General features: G+C 36.1%; 1 protein-coding gene across 2 annotated transcripts in view; it reads left to right on the top strand.

Annotated features, from left to right (window-relative positions):
• PXDNL (peroxidasin like) overlaps positions 1-20,123 on the top strand; it is a 481,521-nt gene that overhangs the window by 411,488 nt on the left and 49,910 nt on the right. For both annotated transcript variants that reach the window (XR_003517612.2, XM_027581093.2), the window contains exon 18: positions 19,876-20,010. Coding sequence is in view for 1 of the 2 variants with exons in the window: in XM_027581093.2 (XP_027436894.1) it covers positions 19,876-20,010 (135 nt within the window). In the remaining variant the exon portion in view is untranslated. The remainder of the gene's footprint in view (positions 1-19,875; positions 20,011-20,123) is intronic.

The following is a 20,123-nucleotide window of genomic DNA, read 5'->3' as shown; positions in this document are numbered from 1 at the left end:
TCTGTGGTCAGTTTTTCACTATAATAGCTGGATTGAGTAGTTGCAATAAGATGTGTGGCCTGAAAAACCAAAAATATTTATTACCCACTATGTAAGAACAAAGTTGCTGATGCTTGCTTTAGTAGAATAAGAACACAACAGGAGAATGATATTCTTTGATGAATTTTCCTAATTTATCTCAAATCTAGGGAATGAGACTGTTCATTTTAGACTTATAATTTTCTCATATCAAAATGAGACAGTCACATATCAAAATGTCCCTAAATGGAAGTTATGTCTTTCTTGTTAATCTTTTAAATTTTATGGATTTTATAAGGCAACAATTTAATATATGAGGTTCTATTTTTGAATAGTTCTTCGTGTTTCAAAATGAATAGAATATTTCAATTGGATCTTTTCTATATATGCCATGAAGCCTTATACACTTTCTAGGCCATTATCTTGTGAACTAGTGTTAACTTTCCCAAGGACACGCAGTTGGCAAGTAGAGAATGCAAACTTTAATCTTAATTTATCTGATTCCAAAGTCTAGGCTCTATCCATAGCCAAACTAGTGTAATATATAGCTATGTGTTCGTTTCTCGTGACTGCTGAAACAAATTACCACAAACATGGTGTCTTAAAATGACACAAATTAATTATCTTACAGTTCTAGAGGTGAGAAGTCTGAAATATGTCTCATTGGGCTAAAATCATGATGTCCCTTTCTGCAGGCTCCAGGGGAGAGAATCTGTTTCCTTGCCTTTCCAGCTTTTAGAGACAGCCTGCTTGCATTGTTTGGCTTGTGCCCTTTCCTCCATTGTCAAGGCCAGCAATGGTGTGGTTGCATTTCTTACATCATATCATTCTGACACTATTCTGTAGTCAACTCTCCCTGACCTACTCTTCAGTCTCTTGTCTACTTAGAAGGACCTGTGTAATGACACAGGTAATCCGCAGTCATCTCCCATCTCAACATCCTCAATTTATTCACATTTACAACACCCATTTTGCTATGATAGTTAACATTTTTCCAGTTTCCAGGGATTAGGACATGCTCATCTTTGCAGAGGAAGGGGAGGTGAAAAATGCATGGTCACTATGTAAAACTTAACATCGCCAATATTTTCTTTTCTTTACTTTTTCAGAATTGTTAATGGTGGTGTTTTGCATTGGCTTTAGAACAGGAGATTGTGAAAAACATAGTACAGCACATAGAAATAAAGGCTCTGATAACAGACCACAGGGGTTCTAGATGCTCTCTCTGATTCTTTCTCACTGTGTAGCTTTTTGTGATCTTCCCTAGTCTCATATTTCTCATATCTAAAAGGACAATAATAATAGTAAGTATCTCATAAGTTTATTGAGAAGATTAAAATATTTAAGGCACATCAAACTCAGCAGAGTGTCTAGCAACTAAGAAGCCCCCAGTGAATGCTAGCTGTAAGGACACTTTAGAATGCCATGTTTAAATGAATCTGCTTTGGCTTACAGTTGTCAGTAGTGTTGATTCAGGAAAATTAAAGAAAAAATGTTCTGTAAGTAAAGCTGGAAAAATGTGTCTCCATGGTAGCTCGTCTTCCCTTTCCTGTTCATTGTAGCATGACATTCACATGAAAGGTACATTTCAGATTGGAAGCAAAGGAAATTGACTATATTATGCAAAAGTCATTATAGGGTATGTGCAACCCAAAGTTTTTTTCTCACAAAATATATATCAAAATGGAGTCAGAATAATCTCAGTTGTATAATCTCTAGGCTTTGTATTAAAATTATTGAGGAACTTTGATATTATTAATTTACATGACTATCAAACAATTTCTTCTAACTTCAAAGCACACTATTGTCACTGTTGAAAATCTTTACTTTGTGCATTTAATTGTGCAGTTCAGCTGGTTGCCTCACTAAGCAAATAAAAATCCCAGGAGACCTTGAATCTACATCTTCACTTGTTGGCTTGAATTGGGGAAAGCAATTGATGTGGTTTTCTGCTTTAGTGAATGAGAAAAGCAATAATTACTTTTATCATGCAAAGTTAGTAGAATATATGGAAAATATTTGTAAGTGCTTAGTAAGTTATAGGAAAGAAATGTGCAAATTAATATTCATACTTACCTGATCCATAATCAATATGAAGAAAGCAAGAATATTAGAAAAGGCGTAGGACTCATGATATAACCTGGGTCCTTCTCTAGGTTCACAGTAATCAACTTTGAGAACATGGGCTAATTGCATGACCTGTGTAGGTTTCCATTTCTTAAAGCATGTTATTCTTTGGCTAAGACATAGGAAACCCATAGAACATCCTAAAATATTCTCCTTTGAAAATACTCGAGTTTGAAGCAGACATAAACTAGTTGCAATCAGTTTAGATGTTTTTAAATATTGGATCAAGTCAAGGATTGCTTTCATTCTGCATAACACCAGATCTTCTTTGCAAATTCTGGATAGTTTGGTCCATATCCCCATTATCGCATTAACTCCAAATGGTACTTTATAACTTTTTTTAGCTAGGGTAGAATTTTTTTAAGTATGACTTCTATAGTCAATGAACTAGCCAGCTCATTTTTCATTTTTAACTACCTGAAGTAACATTTGAAAATGCAATTAAAATATATAAACATATTGTACTGTATATAACATTAAAAATTTTTTTTGTTCTTACCTATTCCATTATTGGAAAATGATAGAAACGCAATCTTAAAAAGAGCATGATAATTTGACTAATAGCCTCTTTTCAGTGACAATTTGACTTCAGGAGAATTTCCTGGGAAATAACCAATTCAGTAAAGTAAGCCTCTTTTTCTGTTGAACTTTTTCTTAGAATCATTAAATAAAAGGTAAAAATATAAAGAAGCGTTTTAAACATAAAAAAGCTCAAAATAAAGGACAATTTTTACATGCCATAAAGGACAAAGAAATGAAAAGCCAAGGAGAAATTAGTGGTGAATGCTGTCTTGGCCCAGGAGTTATATGATACATGAATAGTGGTTCTAGGAATCAGAGGCGGGAGTTGTAATACCACCCAGGGCAAGGAGACTTGCTCTCTAGCTTACTGTACATAGAGGGCTGAAACAGAGCTCCCCGCATAAAGGCTGTTCATCTATTCAAAGGATGAAGGGAATCAGAAAAACACTTCCCATTAGGAAAGAGGAAGCAATAAGATAATTTCTTGACTAAACACCAGAGACTGATGCTGGAATAAAACAGGAAGCTTTGTGAAATTCTTATCTAAGCCTATATTATACAGGAGAGAAATTTGAATTTACTTAGACGCCATGATGCTGGAAAGACCAACTGACACATGAGCATTAAAATTGCTCTCGAACACATGAAATCACTGAGATCTTGAGAAAACTTGTGTGAAATCACCATGTAAGTTTTCCACAAGCCCACGCATATGGACAACCACAGGAAGGAAAACAGACTCCCAAGAAGTTCTTTCTGTCACATATGTACACAAATTAAAAACTGATTAAGAAAATAAATAGCCGTAAGACTACCAGCAATGAGAATAAATGAAAAGCAATAAAACAAAACAAAACAAAGAAGGAATTGGGATCCAAAATCAAGGGAGATCAGATCAATATGAAAGACACTGTAAAAGTACATTTAACATAATTAAGTAAAAGAATGAATAGATACTATGTTCAAAGAAAAGGAAAATATAAGAAATACAGATATTTGAAAAGTAAATAGAATTTAAGTCCTGACATACAGAATTGAAGTTAATATCTCAATAGATATGTTAAACAACTAATTAGAATAAAGAATTAGTGAACTGGAAACTGGAAGGGGTCACTCAACATGTAGGACTAGTAAATCATAAGAAAGATTAAGAGACATGGAGAAAGATTGAAAATGCCAAATATTTATAGAGGTTCCAAAAGATAGAAAAAGGAATGCAGGCAAGACAAAATGGAAGAGTTAATGGTTGAAGAGTTACAGATATGAAGAAAAGTTTGAGTCCTCAGATTAAATGTACCCACCTACTGCCTACCTAACTTAGGAAATAGAACAAACCTGTATCTTTGAAGCCTACGTGGTTAAGATAGGCTAGATTATGGTTATCAACAACCACAAATCTCACAGGCTGAGCTTGACGGACATTTATTTCTTGCTTATGTTAAGTGTCTGACTGAAGTTGGAAAGAATGATAGCAAAAATTAATAAAGTGGAAAGGTGAAAACTAAAGAGTAACTAATTTATATATCCAAAAGCTGGAAATAATGAAAACACAAAATAAGCAGAATTTCTTAAAAATTGCTATTTTTATTTTTATGAAAATAATTTTGAAAATCCTAATAATTTTCTAGTTGATTTTAGGATAATGAAAGACACCATGTCAAATTAGAGCCTTTAGAAATCTGAAGTAGTCAAAGAATAGCTTTCAAATAGTCTCTGGGTTCTAAATAGGCAAACTCTTCCAAATTGTAAAGAATGCATTGTATTATGGAATATATAAAGAGATGAAACTCTACTCATTTTACTAGATGAAACTAGCATACCTCTGGTAATAACCCTTAAGACAGCGTCAATAAAATCATATCCTAATATCTTTTTTTGATAAGGAATGAAAAATGTTTAAGTGCTCCTCAGACAGATCATTAATAGTAATAGAGTAATGCAATGTGATTAAGGAGGGATAATTTCAGGAGTATAAGACTGAGTCAGTATCAATATAATGATCACTATAGAATGTCCACTTATAAAACCCATGCAGTCATCTCAGAGGATGACAAAATTTGGTAAAACTGAACATAAAACCCACGCAGTCATCTCAGAGGATGACAAAATTTGGTAAAATTGAACATGTATTCAAGATGAAAGTAATAATAACAGCCACAACAACAGCAGCATAATTCTTAGTATTCTGGAAATAGAAACATCTTTTTTACCATTAGATTCACCCATTCATTCAATTATTAATTAAGCTAATTAATAAGTATTTATAAAATGTCTACTGTGTTCCTGCTATTTGCTTTATAAAAAGCATACAGTCAATATTGTAGCGAACAACGAAACACTAGCTTAGAATAGGCAAATAACTAGCAGTTGCGTGACCAGTCCCCTTCTATTACATCTGTGACAAACACTGCTAAGCTCTTTCAGGGCTCTTGTTGAACATGGATATGATCTCAGAATTCTGAATATGATTCTCACGGCAACCAGCAGTTGCTCCCATTTGATTGGACTTGGCATACCAGATGCGACCTCCTCATGACCCCTCAACTACAACTGTTCCTGTCTGGAAACCTAGGAAGGCTCTATTACCAGTAGTTAACATGCCTTTTGAATTTCAATATGCCATATTTCAATTTGCAATATGCCATATTGGGACAAGTGAGTGATAGGAGATACAAAATGGGACGGCTTTTTCTCATAATTTGAGAATTTTCACCATTTTAGAGTGTAGTTTTGAAGAGAGAATTGTAAGAGGAGATGATGATGATGAGATGTCAGTGGTGTTGTAGTTTGTGGTGAATGGTTGAGGAGGTCATGGCTGTGGGTTTTAGTTGCTCTGTAAAGAAGGAACATAGTTCATCTGTGTATGTGCAAAGGTAGAGCGGTGGGAAATTGGATTTGGGTGGAGAACTTCTGAAATGGTCATGGAGCAAGATGGAAGAGATTCAGACAGAGTACCAATCCAAATTTGTTTCACAGTTTTGGAGACACAAATAAAATTTATAAATCAAGTGTTTACAATTAAGATCAAATAGGACAATAAAAATAAATGCTGATCACTTAAGCTGGCATATAGAAAAGACTCTCTTATCTACTACCTATTATCTATCTATCTATCTTCTATCATTTCTATCTCATATTATTATCTCTCTTACTACAACTACTATGATATATGGAGCATGACTTCAGAGACTTAGAAGAAATCTCTATTTTTGTCAATATGCTTTTATATAGTATTTTTTTATACTATAGTTTATGTTTTAAATATCTGTTATGTCTCCTATCTGGCCTATGCTTTTTTAGAGCAGAGTCTGTCAATTAGTTCAGTTCTTAATCCCAGAGTAGTGTCTACAGAATTCTAGAAGTCATTAAAAATCTGTGAACTGAATGAAAGAGTTAATTGTGTATATCATAATCAGACATTAAAACCATGGTTTATTACTGTATTTCCTTAAGTGTGGGATGCCTACCACAGGATGTATATTAGATTATTTTATGTGGTTTGTAGACATGGCATTTAATAGTATTGTCTCACACAGTGAAAAATATATTTCCTTTCCTCTTTCAGTTATTTTCCATTCTTTTTGGTTATAGTATGATGAAAAGTCTCTTTTGGGGATTACATGTCTTTAACATCCAATACTTGTTAAGGAATTTTTTTAAGCAAAAAGAACACTTCTTAGAGCCAGAGATTTCAATGGTTGCTATCTGTGAGAATTTAATAAAAATGTTTTTTTTTCAGCATTTTATCCTGACTATGAAAAATAGACCAAAAAGCAAATTTCTCATCTATGTCTACCATTGGTGTAAAAAAAGGAGGGCAGGAGGACTTAATTGTTACTAGTTACCATGGTGTAAATGTCCAAATATTATTTTCATGAAAGATTTTTCTCTCTAAATGTTTTTCAAATACGTTAGTGCTCTAAGCACATGAATTTTTGATGGGTACAAACCTGTCCTTTTTCCTGTGAGGAAGTCTATTCCACTCTCCATGATGTCTGGATGTATCTCTTACTCTTGATTCTCTGCCTTGATTTTATGTTTTTATTCTCCTTTTTCTTCTAGTTTTTTTTTCTACTTTTTTGTCCTTTCACTTTCCTTTTTTATCCAACTGATCACAAGATAGAGTTTCAATGATTATTTTTATTATCATACATAATTATAGAGTTCTATATTCTGTACTCTTCTGAAAATTTGATGACTATTAAAACATTTTTAGTGCTCTAAAAAATGTTATGTAAAGTAGCTTAGATTATTTTCCTCCTGTAAAGTTGTAGTAGAAAGAAAAGTTCCTCCTCTTGTAAAAGCAAAAAATGGAATGTATTATATATTTGTTCAAAAAGGAAAAAAAGTGACAATTATTTTCCCCAGTTGCTTAATTTTCTGTGCTATTTCAGTTACAGAGGTAATGTTTCTTAAATATAGAGTTTATGCTCTCCAAAATGCATAAAATTTTAATTGTAGAAAAATTTTAAAAGAAAAAAATATGATGTCATTAAAATCTTTCAGGAAACATTTAGAGTCCTGAGATAAACTTCTAGTAAAAAAAAAGTATTTTGAGGATTTTTTCTTCCAGGTTAAGGAACTAACTTTTTTTTCTGGTGTTTTAGCGACTTTAAATCAACCCTAAAGTTATATCGTGTAATGTTTCTGGTCTGACTAATCACCCTGGTGAGGTAGTATGTTCTCATTGTTTTAATTTCTTTGATAGTTATGTCATTTATTTCTCTCAAATTGAAGCAATCATCCTGAGGTAGAAGAAATTTTACTTTGCGTGAGAGTACACAAGAGCATTTTGCTTTTTTGAAGGATGTGTTTCATATTTTCTCTCTAAAAGCTACTAAATGATCACATTTATTCTAAAAATTCAAAAGAGTGTCATAAAGCTTTTCCACAAGGACACTTTCTCACAAAGCACCATTCCTCAGTTTTGTGGTAAAGGCTTTGATTTGTTTCTTAAAATCATACCTTGCTATATTATCTGTTTTTCACTCTCTGAATCAGGAAGCATGTAGAGGCCTGGAAAAAAATTCCCTACAGGACCTTCTACTCTGGTGTCTCTCAGAATGACCCAGTTGAAAGTTCTTATTATTATTCGTCCTTCTAGAGGAGACTCTAAGTCAAACTATTGTTATGAAATTAGATGTGGATTACATTGTCTTTTGTGGCATTCAATAGCTCATTCCAAGGTTTGCAAGTCTTTTCTTTCAACTTTCTGTATATCAAAATAGTTACAAAAATACCACCTTAAACATAGTTAGACTTTTACTCTTATTGTCTATATATAGTTTGTTTTGCAGTAATAAAAAAAGGTAAGAAGCTAAATTTAATTAAACACAGTTAAATGTTACATTATCAAAGCTAGGGGACTATTTATGAGGACGGTTTTCACACTTGCTCTGGGCAGTGCACACTAATGCAATATTTAGGTCAATGTTATGGTCAGAAGTACCTGGAGCCTTCTAGTTTGTTCCTGCACTCAACAGAAAGGAGGTTGGTATACACTGTTGTCACTCTCCGGAGCAGTGCTGATCAGATGTCATCTCAGATTATATAACCCCCCTTTTCTTTAAAGATTTTATTTATTTATTTGAGAGAGAGAGAGAGAAAGCACACAAGTGGGTGGAGGGGCTGAGGGAGAGGGAGAAGCAGGCTCCCCGCTGAGCAGACAGCCCAACGCAGGGCTCCATCCCAGGACCCTGGGATCATGACTTGGAGCCAAAGGCAGCCGCTTAACCGACTGAGCCACCGGGATTATGTAACTCTTTACAGTCATAACTGATGCAGGATCATAGAGCCCAGTGGTCAAGAAGGAATTATTGAGACATTTTATGGTGCAAAAAGTTGTTTTTATTATAGCACAGGGATAGGACCCGTGTGCAGAAAGAGCTGTACTGAGATGGTGAGAACTGACTGATTATATACTTTTTAGTTTGTGGGGGTTAGGGATAGCATAAGTCTCTAAGGAATTTGGACGGAAGGCTTTTAGGACCTTGAGGGGCCAGCTGCTGTTAAGATAAGGTTACTTTTAGTCTTTAATAAAGCATAAGCATTAAGGCACTGAGGCAGCCATGACTTCCTTGAGGAAAAGTCATATTCTGCATGTTTCAGCTATTAGTGGGCTGCAAGCTGTTAGGAGATTTAATTTAAGATACATTTTTCTTGCCTTTGTTTTCCTCATCAATTATCATGCCACCTTTATGTTGGATTGCTATTTTCAAGTATGGAATAAATGTTGAGTATTAGCTTTGGGGAGGAATCTAAGAAGTGAATTGACATACCGAAGGCATTAAACATAGAAGCTGCTTTATATTCCTACTAGGAACTAATTGTAACCAAAAGAAGAGGTACAATGTCTATAATTTTAAAAATTAAAAAAAAAAAAGAGCTAACGTTCTCCTGAGTAATGTAGATGAGTCAGTAAAAAATGTTTTGAGAACTCATTGATTTCAGATTCCCTCTAATGAGGTTGGAGCTCATTATTGTTATTGTTTCAAACATAAGCCATATATGATTAATAAGTTACTCAATATGGTACCTGTACTAAGTACCTTTAAAAGGCTCTTAATTTTTCTTGTAGCTATGTGGTAAGCCACAATAAAAGCAATAAGTTATAATAAGGATAGGAAATGGTTAATGTTTAGCTGAATTGGTTAAGAGATGAAAAACAAATCAGTATCAAAGGACTGAAATTAACAAAACCATGATTCCCCTATCTGGGAAAGTGCAATGTTCTAATTTCTAAAACCTCAAACTACCATTTCTTGTATGAACTCTTAACAATTCACAGACATTAATTTCACCTTGTTTAACTTTCTGATTTGCATTAACCATTATTTACCATATGCTGTATAATGTCATTTTAACCATTCAGAATGCAACATCTTTATTACTGAGTCTAAGAAATTAATGTGAATTCAAAGACTATCAAAATTACATTACATTAAAAAAATAAGCATGAAAACAGGACAGTGAACATTTTGGCAGGAAAACTGTTTTAGAAATTAGGAGTGACTTTTGTATAGAATTATGGGAGCTAATAATTGTCTTAGATTCCCAGTGTTGCCATAACAAAGTACCATAAACTGGGTGGCTGAAGAAAACTACATTTTAGTGTCTCACAGTTCTGGAGGTTGGAAATATGAATTTAAAGTGTCAGCAGGACCATGATTCCACTAAACCTACCAAAGCGAATCATTTGCCTCTTAGCTTCTGGTGGTTTGTCGGCAATCCTTGGCATTCCTTGGCTTGTAGCTGTAGCACACAATCTTTGCCTCTACCATCACATGGTGTTCTCACTATGTGTCTGTGTCCATATTTCCCTCTTCTTATAAGGACAGCAGTCGTATTCATATTGGATTAAAGCCCACCCTGCTGACCTCATCTTAACTTGATTGCATCTGCAAAGACCCTACTTTCAAATTATACCACATTCACAGGTACTGGGTCTTTCTTTAGGACATAATTCAACCCAGAACAATAATGAAAATTTACCTTTAAGTAACCATTTTCTTTAATTTATTTTGTTGAAAATGTAGGGCAGGGGACACAGCAATAAAGAGAAACCAAACGCTGTGGCAAAATATGCTAGATGTTATGACTTTAAGTGGGAAGGAAGCTTTCAAAATAAATTTGGACACATGTTCTTGAAATCAAACCTAGTATTTAATTTTGTCTTAGAGTCCTAAAGCCCATGGAGTTTTTCTGAGAATACACAAACAGGGAACGCAGAACATTAACTAAGTTACTTTTAGGGACCAGTACTATTTTGACATTTAAGAAAACACAAAAACAAAAACAATGACAGTATGAAAAAAGGAACTTTTGTAAGATAGTATCTCATATAAGTTTAAATAAAAAATTTATTTATTTATTTATTTATTTGAGAGAGAGAGAGAGAGAGAGAGAGAGAGAGAGCACCAGCAGGGGGAGAAGCAGACTCCCCACTGAGTGGGGAGCCAGATGCAGGGCTCAATCCCAGGACCTTGACATCATGACCTGAGCTGAAGGCAGACATTTAACTGACTAAACCACCCAGGGGCCCTAGATAAAAACTTCTAAACAAAGCATTAAAAATCCAGGTCGAACAGTATATATATTAAACATGATGAAAATAGGTTTATTCTGCTAATATGATTGGTCCAACATTTTTAAAGTATTGATAGAATTTATGCCATGAAGATTAAAAAGAAAAAGAAATGACAATTTCAGTGTTTGTAGAAAAAAAAATCCCAGGTAAAATGCAACATCCCTCTTGATTTTAAGAAAAGCTCTTATTCTAGGAAAATGGAACATCATGACTTAATAAAGAGCAGCTCAAAAAATCTACTGCAATTGATTAAATGTGAAAAGCATTTCATTTAAACACATGAATAAGACAAGGATGGCAACTACCATGTTTAATGTTCAAAGTTGTATTGAAAACCATAGTGAGGTAATAAAATAAGAAAGAAATAAATACTGGAAAGGATAAAATAAAACTATCATAATTATTTTTTGGAAATTCTGTACATAGTAAACTAAGATAAATATAAAAAAATCAAATTGCAATACCAAATGAGAAGAAAAGATTAACAAAAGCTGTGCAATATTTTAGGAAGAAAATCAGAGAATTCTCTGGGTAGTTGCTAAAGAGAACTTAAGAAATGGGACATGGATTTTATTTAGGAGGAGTAAGAGTCAATAATTCAAATGTGGGGGCGCCTGGGTGGCTCAGTTGGTTAAGCGACTGCCTTCGGCTCAGGTCATGATCCCGGAGTCCCGAGATCGAGTCCCACATCGGGCTCCCTGCTCAGTGAAGAGCCTGCTTCTCCCTCTAACCCTCCCCCCTCTCATGTGCTCTCTCTCATTCTCACTCTCTCAAAATAAATAAATCTTTAAAAAAAAAAAAAAAAAATAATTCAAATGTGTCAATATTCCCCTAAAATTATGTATTTATTGTAATCCTAATTAAGATCTTTATAGTTCTTTGCTGTGGCATCAACAGAATGATTTTAAAGTTAACTTGATAGAGAAAATGGCCAAGAAGAATCAGAGAGATTTGATGTTCCAGTTAGCAACACTTATTATACAGCTTTTAGTAATTAATATAGTGTGATACTGATTCAAGAATAGACAAATAGACTGATAGAATAGAATAGAAAACCACACAAAAAAATGTGCTCCTGTGTGGAACCATGGTATTTGAAAGTAGTGCAAGACAAATTAGTGAGAAATGAGAACATTCTTAGTAAATGGTGCAGTAAAAATTGGCTATCCATGGATAAAAATGAGTATCGATTTCTATCTCACATCACGTATGAAAATCAATTCCAAATAGATGAGGGACTTATATCTGAGAGGCAAAAGTTTAAAACTTTAAAAAATATAAAAGAGAATATCTTTACAGCATTGGGGAAGAAAGGGGTTTTTTACTTTAAATTAAAAAAAACCACCTATAGAGGGGGAGGAGCAAGATGGCAGAGGAGTAGGAGACCTAAATTTTGTCTAGTCCCAGGAATTCAGCTGGATAGGGATCAAACCATTCTGAATACCTATGAACTCAACAGGAGATCGAAGAAAAGAATAGCAACAACTCTCTGAACAGAAAAGCGACCACTTTCTGGAAGGTAGGACATGTGGGGAAGTGAATCCAAGGCGGTATTTGGGAAGAGAGACAGCAGGGGAGGGGGCCTCTGTTAGCTGCTAAAGGCAAGTGAGAGAGCAGCAGAGCACAAAATTGGAACTTGTAAAAGTTGGCTCTGCTGAGGGACATTGCTCCAGTGGCTAAGCAGGGGGTGGAACCCTCGCTGGGACAGTGTGGTCTCGACCCTCGGGGTCACAGAAAGACCGGGGGGGCCTGAGTGCAGCAGAGCTGCCAGGTATCAGAGCGGGGAAGCCAGCGCAGAGACGGAGACGAAGAGTGGGCTCTCACCTCGGGGTTGCCATGAACCCTGATCTGTGGCACAGTCGGGCCACTGCTCTTCTAGCAGGGACCCAACAAGTGGCAGATCTGAGGAGACTCCCCCTCCTCTCCCGGGAGGAGCAATGTGGGAGCACACCACAGGGATCTACTGGGTTTGGAGACTCCACACGGGGGGTCAGGTGCCAGAGATAGAAACACTGGGTCACAGGCTGCATGAGCATGGAGTGCAGCTGGAGACTGGGAAGATGGGAGTGACTGACTGCTTTTCTCTGGGGGCTCACTGAGGACTGGGGCCCTTGGTTCTCAGTTCCTCCCAGGCAGAGATTGGGAGGCCGCCATTTCACTCTCCTCCAAAGCTGTACGGAAAGCTTGCAGGGAACAAAAGCTACCAAGAGCAAACCTGAGTAGATTACTTAGCTGGGCCCCTGACAAGGGTGGTGCAATTTTGCCTCTGGCAAAGACATTTGGGAACCCCGGAAACAGACCCCTCCCCGAGAAGATCAGCAAGAACAGCCAGTCAAGACCAAGTTTACCAATCAATGAGAATAGCAGAACTCCAGCACTAGGGGAATACTGCAACAGAATACACATTCTTCTCTACTGCCCATGAAACATTCTGCAGAATAGATCAAATACTAGGTCACAAATCAGGTCTCAACCGGTACCAAAAGACTGGGATCATTCCCTGCATATTTTCAGACCACAATGCTTTGAAACTAGAACTCAATCACAAGAGGAAAGTCAGAAAGTACTCAAATAGATGGAGGCTAAAGAGCATCTTACTAAAGAATGAATGGGTCAACCAGGAAATTAAAGAATTAAAAAATTTCATGGAAATAAATGAAAATGAAAAGACAACTGTTCAAAATCTTTGGGATGCAGCAAAGGCAGTCTGAAGAGGAAAGTATATAGCAATACATGCCTTTCTCAAGAAACAAGAAAAGTCTCAAATACACAACCTAACCCTACACCTAAAGGAGCTGGAGAAAGAACAGCAAATAAAGCCTACCCCCAGCAGGAGAAGAAAAATAATAAAGATTAGAGCAGAAATCAATGAAATAAGGACCAAAAGAACAGTGGAACAGATCAATGAAACTAGAAAAGATTTCTTTGAAAGAATTAACAAGATTGATAAACCCCTGGCCAGACTTATCAAAAAGAAAAGAGAAGTGATCCAAATAAATAAAATCATGAATGAAAGAGGATAGATCACAACCAACACCAAAGAAATACAAACAATTATAAGAACATATTATCAGCAACTCTGTGGCAGCAAATTAGATAATCTGGAAGAAATGGATGCATTCCTAGATGTGTCAACTACCAAAACTGAACCAGGAAGAAATAGAAAACCTAAACAGACCTATAACCACTAAGGACATTGAAGCAGCAATAAAAAAATCTCCCAACAACAGGAGCCCAGGGCCAGATGGCTTCCCAGGGAAATTCTACCAAACATTTCAAGAAGAATTAATACCTATTTTTCTGAAACTGTCCAAAAAATAGAAATGGAAGGAAAACTTCCAAACTCGTTTTATGAGGCCCATTAACTTGATCCCAAAACCAAAGAACCCAACAAAAAGGAGAATTACAGACCAATATCCTTGATGAACGTGGATGCAAAAATTCTCACCAAAATACTAGCCAATAGGATCCAACACTACATTAAGAGGATTATTCACCACGACCAAGTGGGATTTATCCCTGGGATGCAAGGTTGGTTCAACATCCACAGATCAAACAATGTGATACAATACATTAATGAAAGAAAGAACAAGAACCATATGATCCTCTCAATAGATGCCAAAAAAGCATTTGACAAAGTACAGCATCCTTTCTTGATCAAAACTCTTCAGAGTATAGGGATAAAGGGTACCTACCTCAATATCATAAAAGCCATCTATGAAAAACCCACAGCAAATATCATTCTCAATGGGGAAAAACTGAGATCTTTCCTCCTAAGGTCAGGAACATGGCAGGGATGTCCACTATCACCACTGCTATTCAACATAGTATTAGAAGTCCTAGCCACAGCAATCAGACAACAAAAAGAAATAGAAGGCATCCTAATCAGCAAAGAAGAAGTCAAACTCTCACTCTTTGCAGATGATATGATACTTTATGTGGAAAACACACAAGACTCCACCCCAAAACTTCTAGTACTTAAAAAGGAATTCAGTAAAATGGCAGGATATAAAATCAATGCACAGAAATCAGTGGCATTCCTGTACACCAACAACAAGACAGAAAAAAGAGAAATTAAGGAGTCGATCCCATTTACAATTGCACCCCAAACCATAAGATACCTAGGAATAACTCTAACCAAAGAGGCAAAGAATCTGTACCAGAAAACTATAGAATACTCATGAAAGAAATTGAGGAAGACACAAAGAAATGGAAAAATGTTCCATGATCATGGATTGGAAGAACAAACATTGTGAAGATGTCAATGCTACCTAGAGCAATCTACACATTCAATGCAATCCCTATCAAAATACCATCCACTTTTTTCAAAGAAATGGAACATATAATCCTAAAATTTATCTGGAACCAGAAAAGACCCCGAATAGCCAGAGGAATGTTGAAAAAGAAAAGCAAAGCCAGTGGCATCACAATTCTGGACTTCCGCTCTATCACAAAGCTGTCATCATCAAGACAGTATGGTACTGGCACAAAAACAGACACATAGATCAATGGAACAGAATAGAGAGCCCAGAAATGGACCCTCAACTCTTTGGTGAACTAATCTTCGACAAAGCAGGAAAGAATGTCCAATGGAAAAAAGATAGTCTCTTCAACAAATGGTGTTGGGATAATTGGACAGCCCCATGCAGAAGAATGAAATTCACCATTTCCTTAACCACACACAAAAATAGACTCAAAATGTTTGAAAGACCTGAATGTGAGACAGGATTCCATCAAAATCTTTGAGGAGAACACAGGCAGCAACCTCTTCGACCTCAGCCGCAGCAACTTCTTCCAAGAAACATCACCAAAGGCAAGGGAAGGAAGGGCAAAAATGAACTATTGGGACTTCATCAAGATAAAAAGCTTCTGTACAGCAAAAGAAACAGTCAACAAAACTAAAAGACAACTGACAGAATGGGAGAAGATAATTGCAAATGACATATCAGATAGAGGGCTAGTATCCATAATCTATAAAGAACTTATCAAACTCCACACCCAAAGATCAAATGATCCAATCAAGAAATGGGCAGAAGACATGAACAGATTTTTTTTTTTCTAAAGAAGACATCCAAATGGCCAACAGACATGAAAAAGTGCTGAACATTGCTCGGCATCAGGGAAATCCAAATCAAAACCTCAATGAGATAGCACCTCACACCAGTCAGAATGGCTAAAAATAACAAGTCAGGAAATGACAGATGTTGGTGGGCATGCGGAGAAAGGGGAACCCTCCTACACTGTTGGTGGGAAGTGCAGCCACTTTGGAAAACAGTATGGCGGTTCCTCAAAACATTGAAAATAGAGCTACCATACAGACTCAGCATTTGTACTACTGGGTATTTATCCCAAAGATACAAATGTAGGGAGCCGAAGGGGTACATGCACCCCAATGTTTATAGCAGCATTGTCCACAATAGCCAAAGTATGGAAATAGCCAAGATGTCCATTGACAGATGAATGGGTAAAGAAAATGTGGTATGTATATACAATGAAATATTACAGAGCCATCAAAAGGAATGAAATCTTGCCATTTGAACCGATGTGGATGGAACTGGAGGGTGTTATGCTGAGCGAAATAAGTCAATCAGAGAAAGACATGTATCATATGATCTCACTGATATGAGGAATTTTTAATATCAGGAAACAAACTGAGGGTTTCTGGATGGTGTGGCATGGGAGGGATGGAGTGGATGGGTGATAGACATTGGGGAGGGTATGTGCTATGGTGAGCACTGTGAATTGTTAAGACTATTGAATCACAGAACTGTACCTCTGAAGCAAATAATACATTATATGTTAAAAAAAAAAAGAAGATAGCAGGAAGGGAAACATGAAGGTGGTAAATTGGATGGGGAGATGAACCATGAGAGACTAGGGACTCTGAGAAAGAAACTGAGGATTCTAGAGGGGAGGGGGGGAGGGGGATGGGTTGGCCTGGTGGTGGGTATTAAAGAGGGCACATACTGAATGGAGCAATGGGTGTTATATGCAAACAATGAATCATGGAACACTACATCAAAAACTAATGATGTAATGTATGGTGATTAACATAACATAATGAAATTCAAAAAATAAATAGATATTGAAAAGAATATAATTATATTAATAGCAAAAAAACCCCATAAAAATTGTTAAAAGTGACCTTAAAAGGAAGACAATATTTTCATCAAAGTCTGATGTAATGAGAGTAATTAATACAAAAAGTCCTATTGGGTCACCTGTGTGGCTCAGTTTGTTAAGCATCTGACTTGAATTTGGCTCAGGTCATGATATCAGGGCCCTGGGATCAAGTCCTGCCTTGGACTCTGCACTCAGTGTGGAGTCTGCTTGAGAGTCTCTCTCTCTCCCTTTCCCTCTGCCCCTCCCCCTTCAAATAAATAAATAAATAAATCTTTAAAAAGAGTCCCAAATTTGAGGAATACATTTGAGAATAGATAACAATGCATTAGCATCCCGAATATATACAGAACTCCTAAAGTAAGACAGGAAATTATAACCCAATAGAAAAAATGGGGAAAAGACATGGTATAAATAGGCATTTTATGTGAAAAAAAAAGATTGCCCAATCAATATATAGCAGATGCTCAACAAAATAATCAGGATAATGAAAAATCATAATGAAACACTATTTCACTTCCATGAGATTAGCACAAATTTTACAAAGTAGGCATAATTTCAACTTAGTCTTAGAAAAATAACAAATGGTCATCTGATTTTAAATCTCTTAACATGGCGTCCTATAAAACTATGAGTCTGATGAAGAGGACACACCAAATAACAAGACTCATACGTTTAGAATTAGTAGGAGACAAGAAAGTCATGAATTTCAAATTATTTTAAGTCTGAAAATCATCACCAAGTTCCAACAGAGCTGCCATCGAAGCTCCACTTCCACAGCAAGTCTGTGGGCATGGAGAGAAGGATGGAGAACCTAAAAATCTTTGTGGGCATAAGAAAGGGGATCAGGGTATATAGATGAACTATGAGGAAAAAAAAAAAGAAATCTCTCTAGAAGGACACAGGTCAACAATAAGCGTTAAATCACCAAATGTAGCTCTAGAACCCAGGAGTCCACAACACCAGTCACATGGCTGAAAGCAACCAGAGTTAGCCATGTTTTGGGGACAGAAGATAAGTAAAGAAGGGATAGCACCCCTTCAGATATGATAGGAAGCTAAATCAGAATGAAGTGAAATTAAGAATACTGTAAGAATGAAAGAGAAATAAAACCCATTATTGCCTACTGTCTCCCATTGCCACCAACACCTCAACCAAAGATGCTTTACTTCACTGCAGTAACAGAAGAGTATGGTACTGAACTAGAAAGCCATTTCATGAAATGCCTAGAAATAAAAGAGAGAGAGAGAAACCTTATTTCAAATAAAGCTATGTAGCAAGAAAACAAAAATGCAAATCAAAACATTTCAAAGAAAAATTCTTCCAGGGGAAAAAATAATTGAAACAGAAGGAATCTATAATACAACACTTGAATCTGAATTAAACAAGCACTCAAACACTCAAACAAGTACTTGGAGATATAAAAAGCCCAGCTATCATCAGAAATTAAGAAAGGAAATGCAGGAGGATGAGGAGAAGGAGCAGGAGGGGGAGGATGGAGAGGGGTACAAGGGGGAAGGGAAGGAAGGAGGAGGTGGGGGAAGGAGAAGAAAGGCAGCAGCAAAGAGATTTGACTAAACAAAAAAAAATTGAAGAATAAATTCAATATGCCAAGGACACTATCTATTAAAATTAAAGATATGCATCACAGAGAACTTCTGTATGCTCATTATGAGAGTATGAACTATACATATGTTTTGGACAGCAATTTGGCATTATCTATTAAAATTAAAAATGTCATCCTCCACACTCATCATTTGAAACTTTAGCATCAGCATATTCTAGAGCAGGGATCTGCAAACCACAGCCCATTGACCAAATCTAACCTTCTGCCTGATTTTCTAAGTAAAGGTTTATTGGAACAAAACTGTCCATTTTTTATGTGTTGTCTTTTGTGAAAAAGGGGAGTTGAATAATTGCAAAAGGTAGCCCACAATGCTGAAAATATTTACAATCCTATCCTTTGTTGTAAAATTTGCTGATGCCTGGCCTAGAAAGGCCTTTGTCTGTATTAAGAAACATGTATGAGAATGTTTATAGTAAAAAGCTGAAAACACCACAAATATTCATCACCAGTAGAGCAGACAACTAAATTGGGAGAATATCCAGTGGGCTACAATGGAGCAGAGAAAAGCATGCAGATGTATGCAACAACAGGAATGAACAGTTGAGTGAAACAAAGGAAGTATGAACATGATGTTTCCATCTGTGTCAAGGTTAAAACATATGAAGCTGGACTATATGCAATCCGTGGAATCATACACATGAAATAAAATGTTAAAGTAACATATGGGACAGGTCAAGTTGTTCCCATGTTTATCCTTGGGACGGGGCAAAATAGTCTCAGTGGCTCTCCAAGGAGTTTCACGGGTACTGGTCTAATTTTCTTTCTTTAAATGGATGGTGTATCCAAAGCTGTTTGCTTAATTGTCATTTACATTATGATTTTTTTAATTTTAAAAAATCACTTCAGATCCCAAATCAAATATCATTGTCTTTTTAGCAAGAGAAAATTTATCTAACACATTATATTATTTCCACAGATTATTTTTTCACTCTGTTTAACCTACTTACCATATACACTGACATGGACATTTTTTAATAGTTAGCTAATTAGTTTATTTGTTACTTATTTCTGAACAAATTAGTTGGATATAGACCTACACACACACACACACACACACACACACACACACACACACACACACAGAGTTATATTCCATATACTTATGGAGTAATTATAAAGGACACAGTGGATGTTACATGACTGGGGTTAAATGCTCTTGGTTAGGTCACTTCTCTGTTCCCTGGCCAGCTAGGTGATCCCTGAATTCTTTTATCATCTCAAAGTATTACCTGTGAAATGGGAATACTAATAATCTCTGCCTTTCTTTTTAGTGTGTATAAATTTTAAAAAAATGCTCTGTAGTCATTTGTATAAATAATACTGTCATTGTCATTTTCACACCCCAGCATGTGACATCTGCACATCTTTGTTTCAGGTTGTACGGCTCGCCAGGCGACATTGACTTCTGGCCTGCCCTCATGGTTGAAGACCTGATCCCTGGTACGAGAGTGGGACCAACACTTATGTGCCTGTTTGTTACCCAGTTTCAGCGGCTAAGAGATGGAGATAGGTGAAGAATTATCTGTTATACTTATCAAAGCTAACAAAATTGTTTTTTGCCCCAAAATATAGGTGTACAATAACATTATGAGTGTGAGTTCATGCTTTCTATGATTTAAAATA

Source organism: Zalophus californianus, chromosome 4 (genome assembly GCF_009762305.2).
Source record: "Zalophus californianus isolate mZalCal1 chromosome 4, mZalCal1.pri.v2, whole genome shotgun sequence".
NCBI lineage: Eukaryota > Metazoa > Chordata > Mammalia > Carnivora > Otariidae > Zalophus > Zalophus californianus.
Note: the sequence above shows the minus strand (reverse complement) of the source record. Positions and strands in the feature narration are given on the sequence as shown.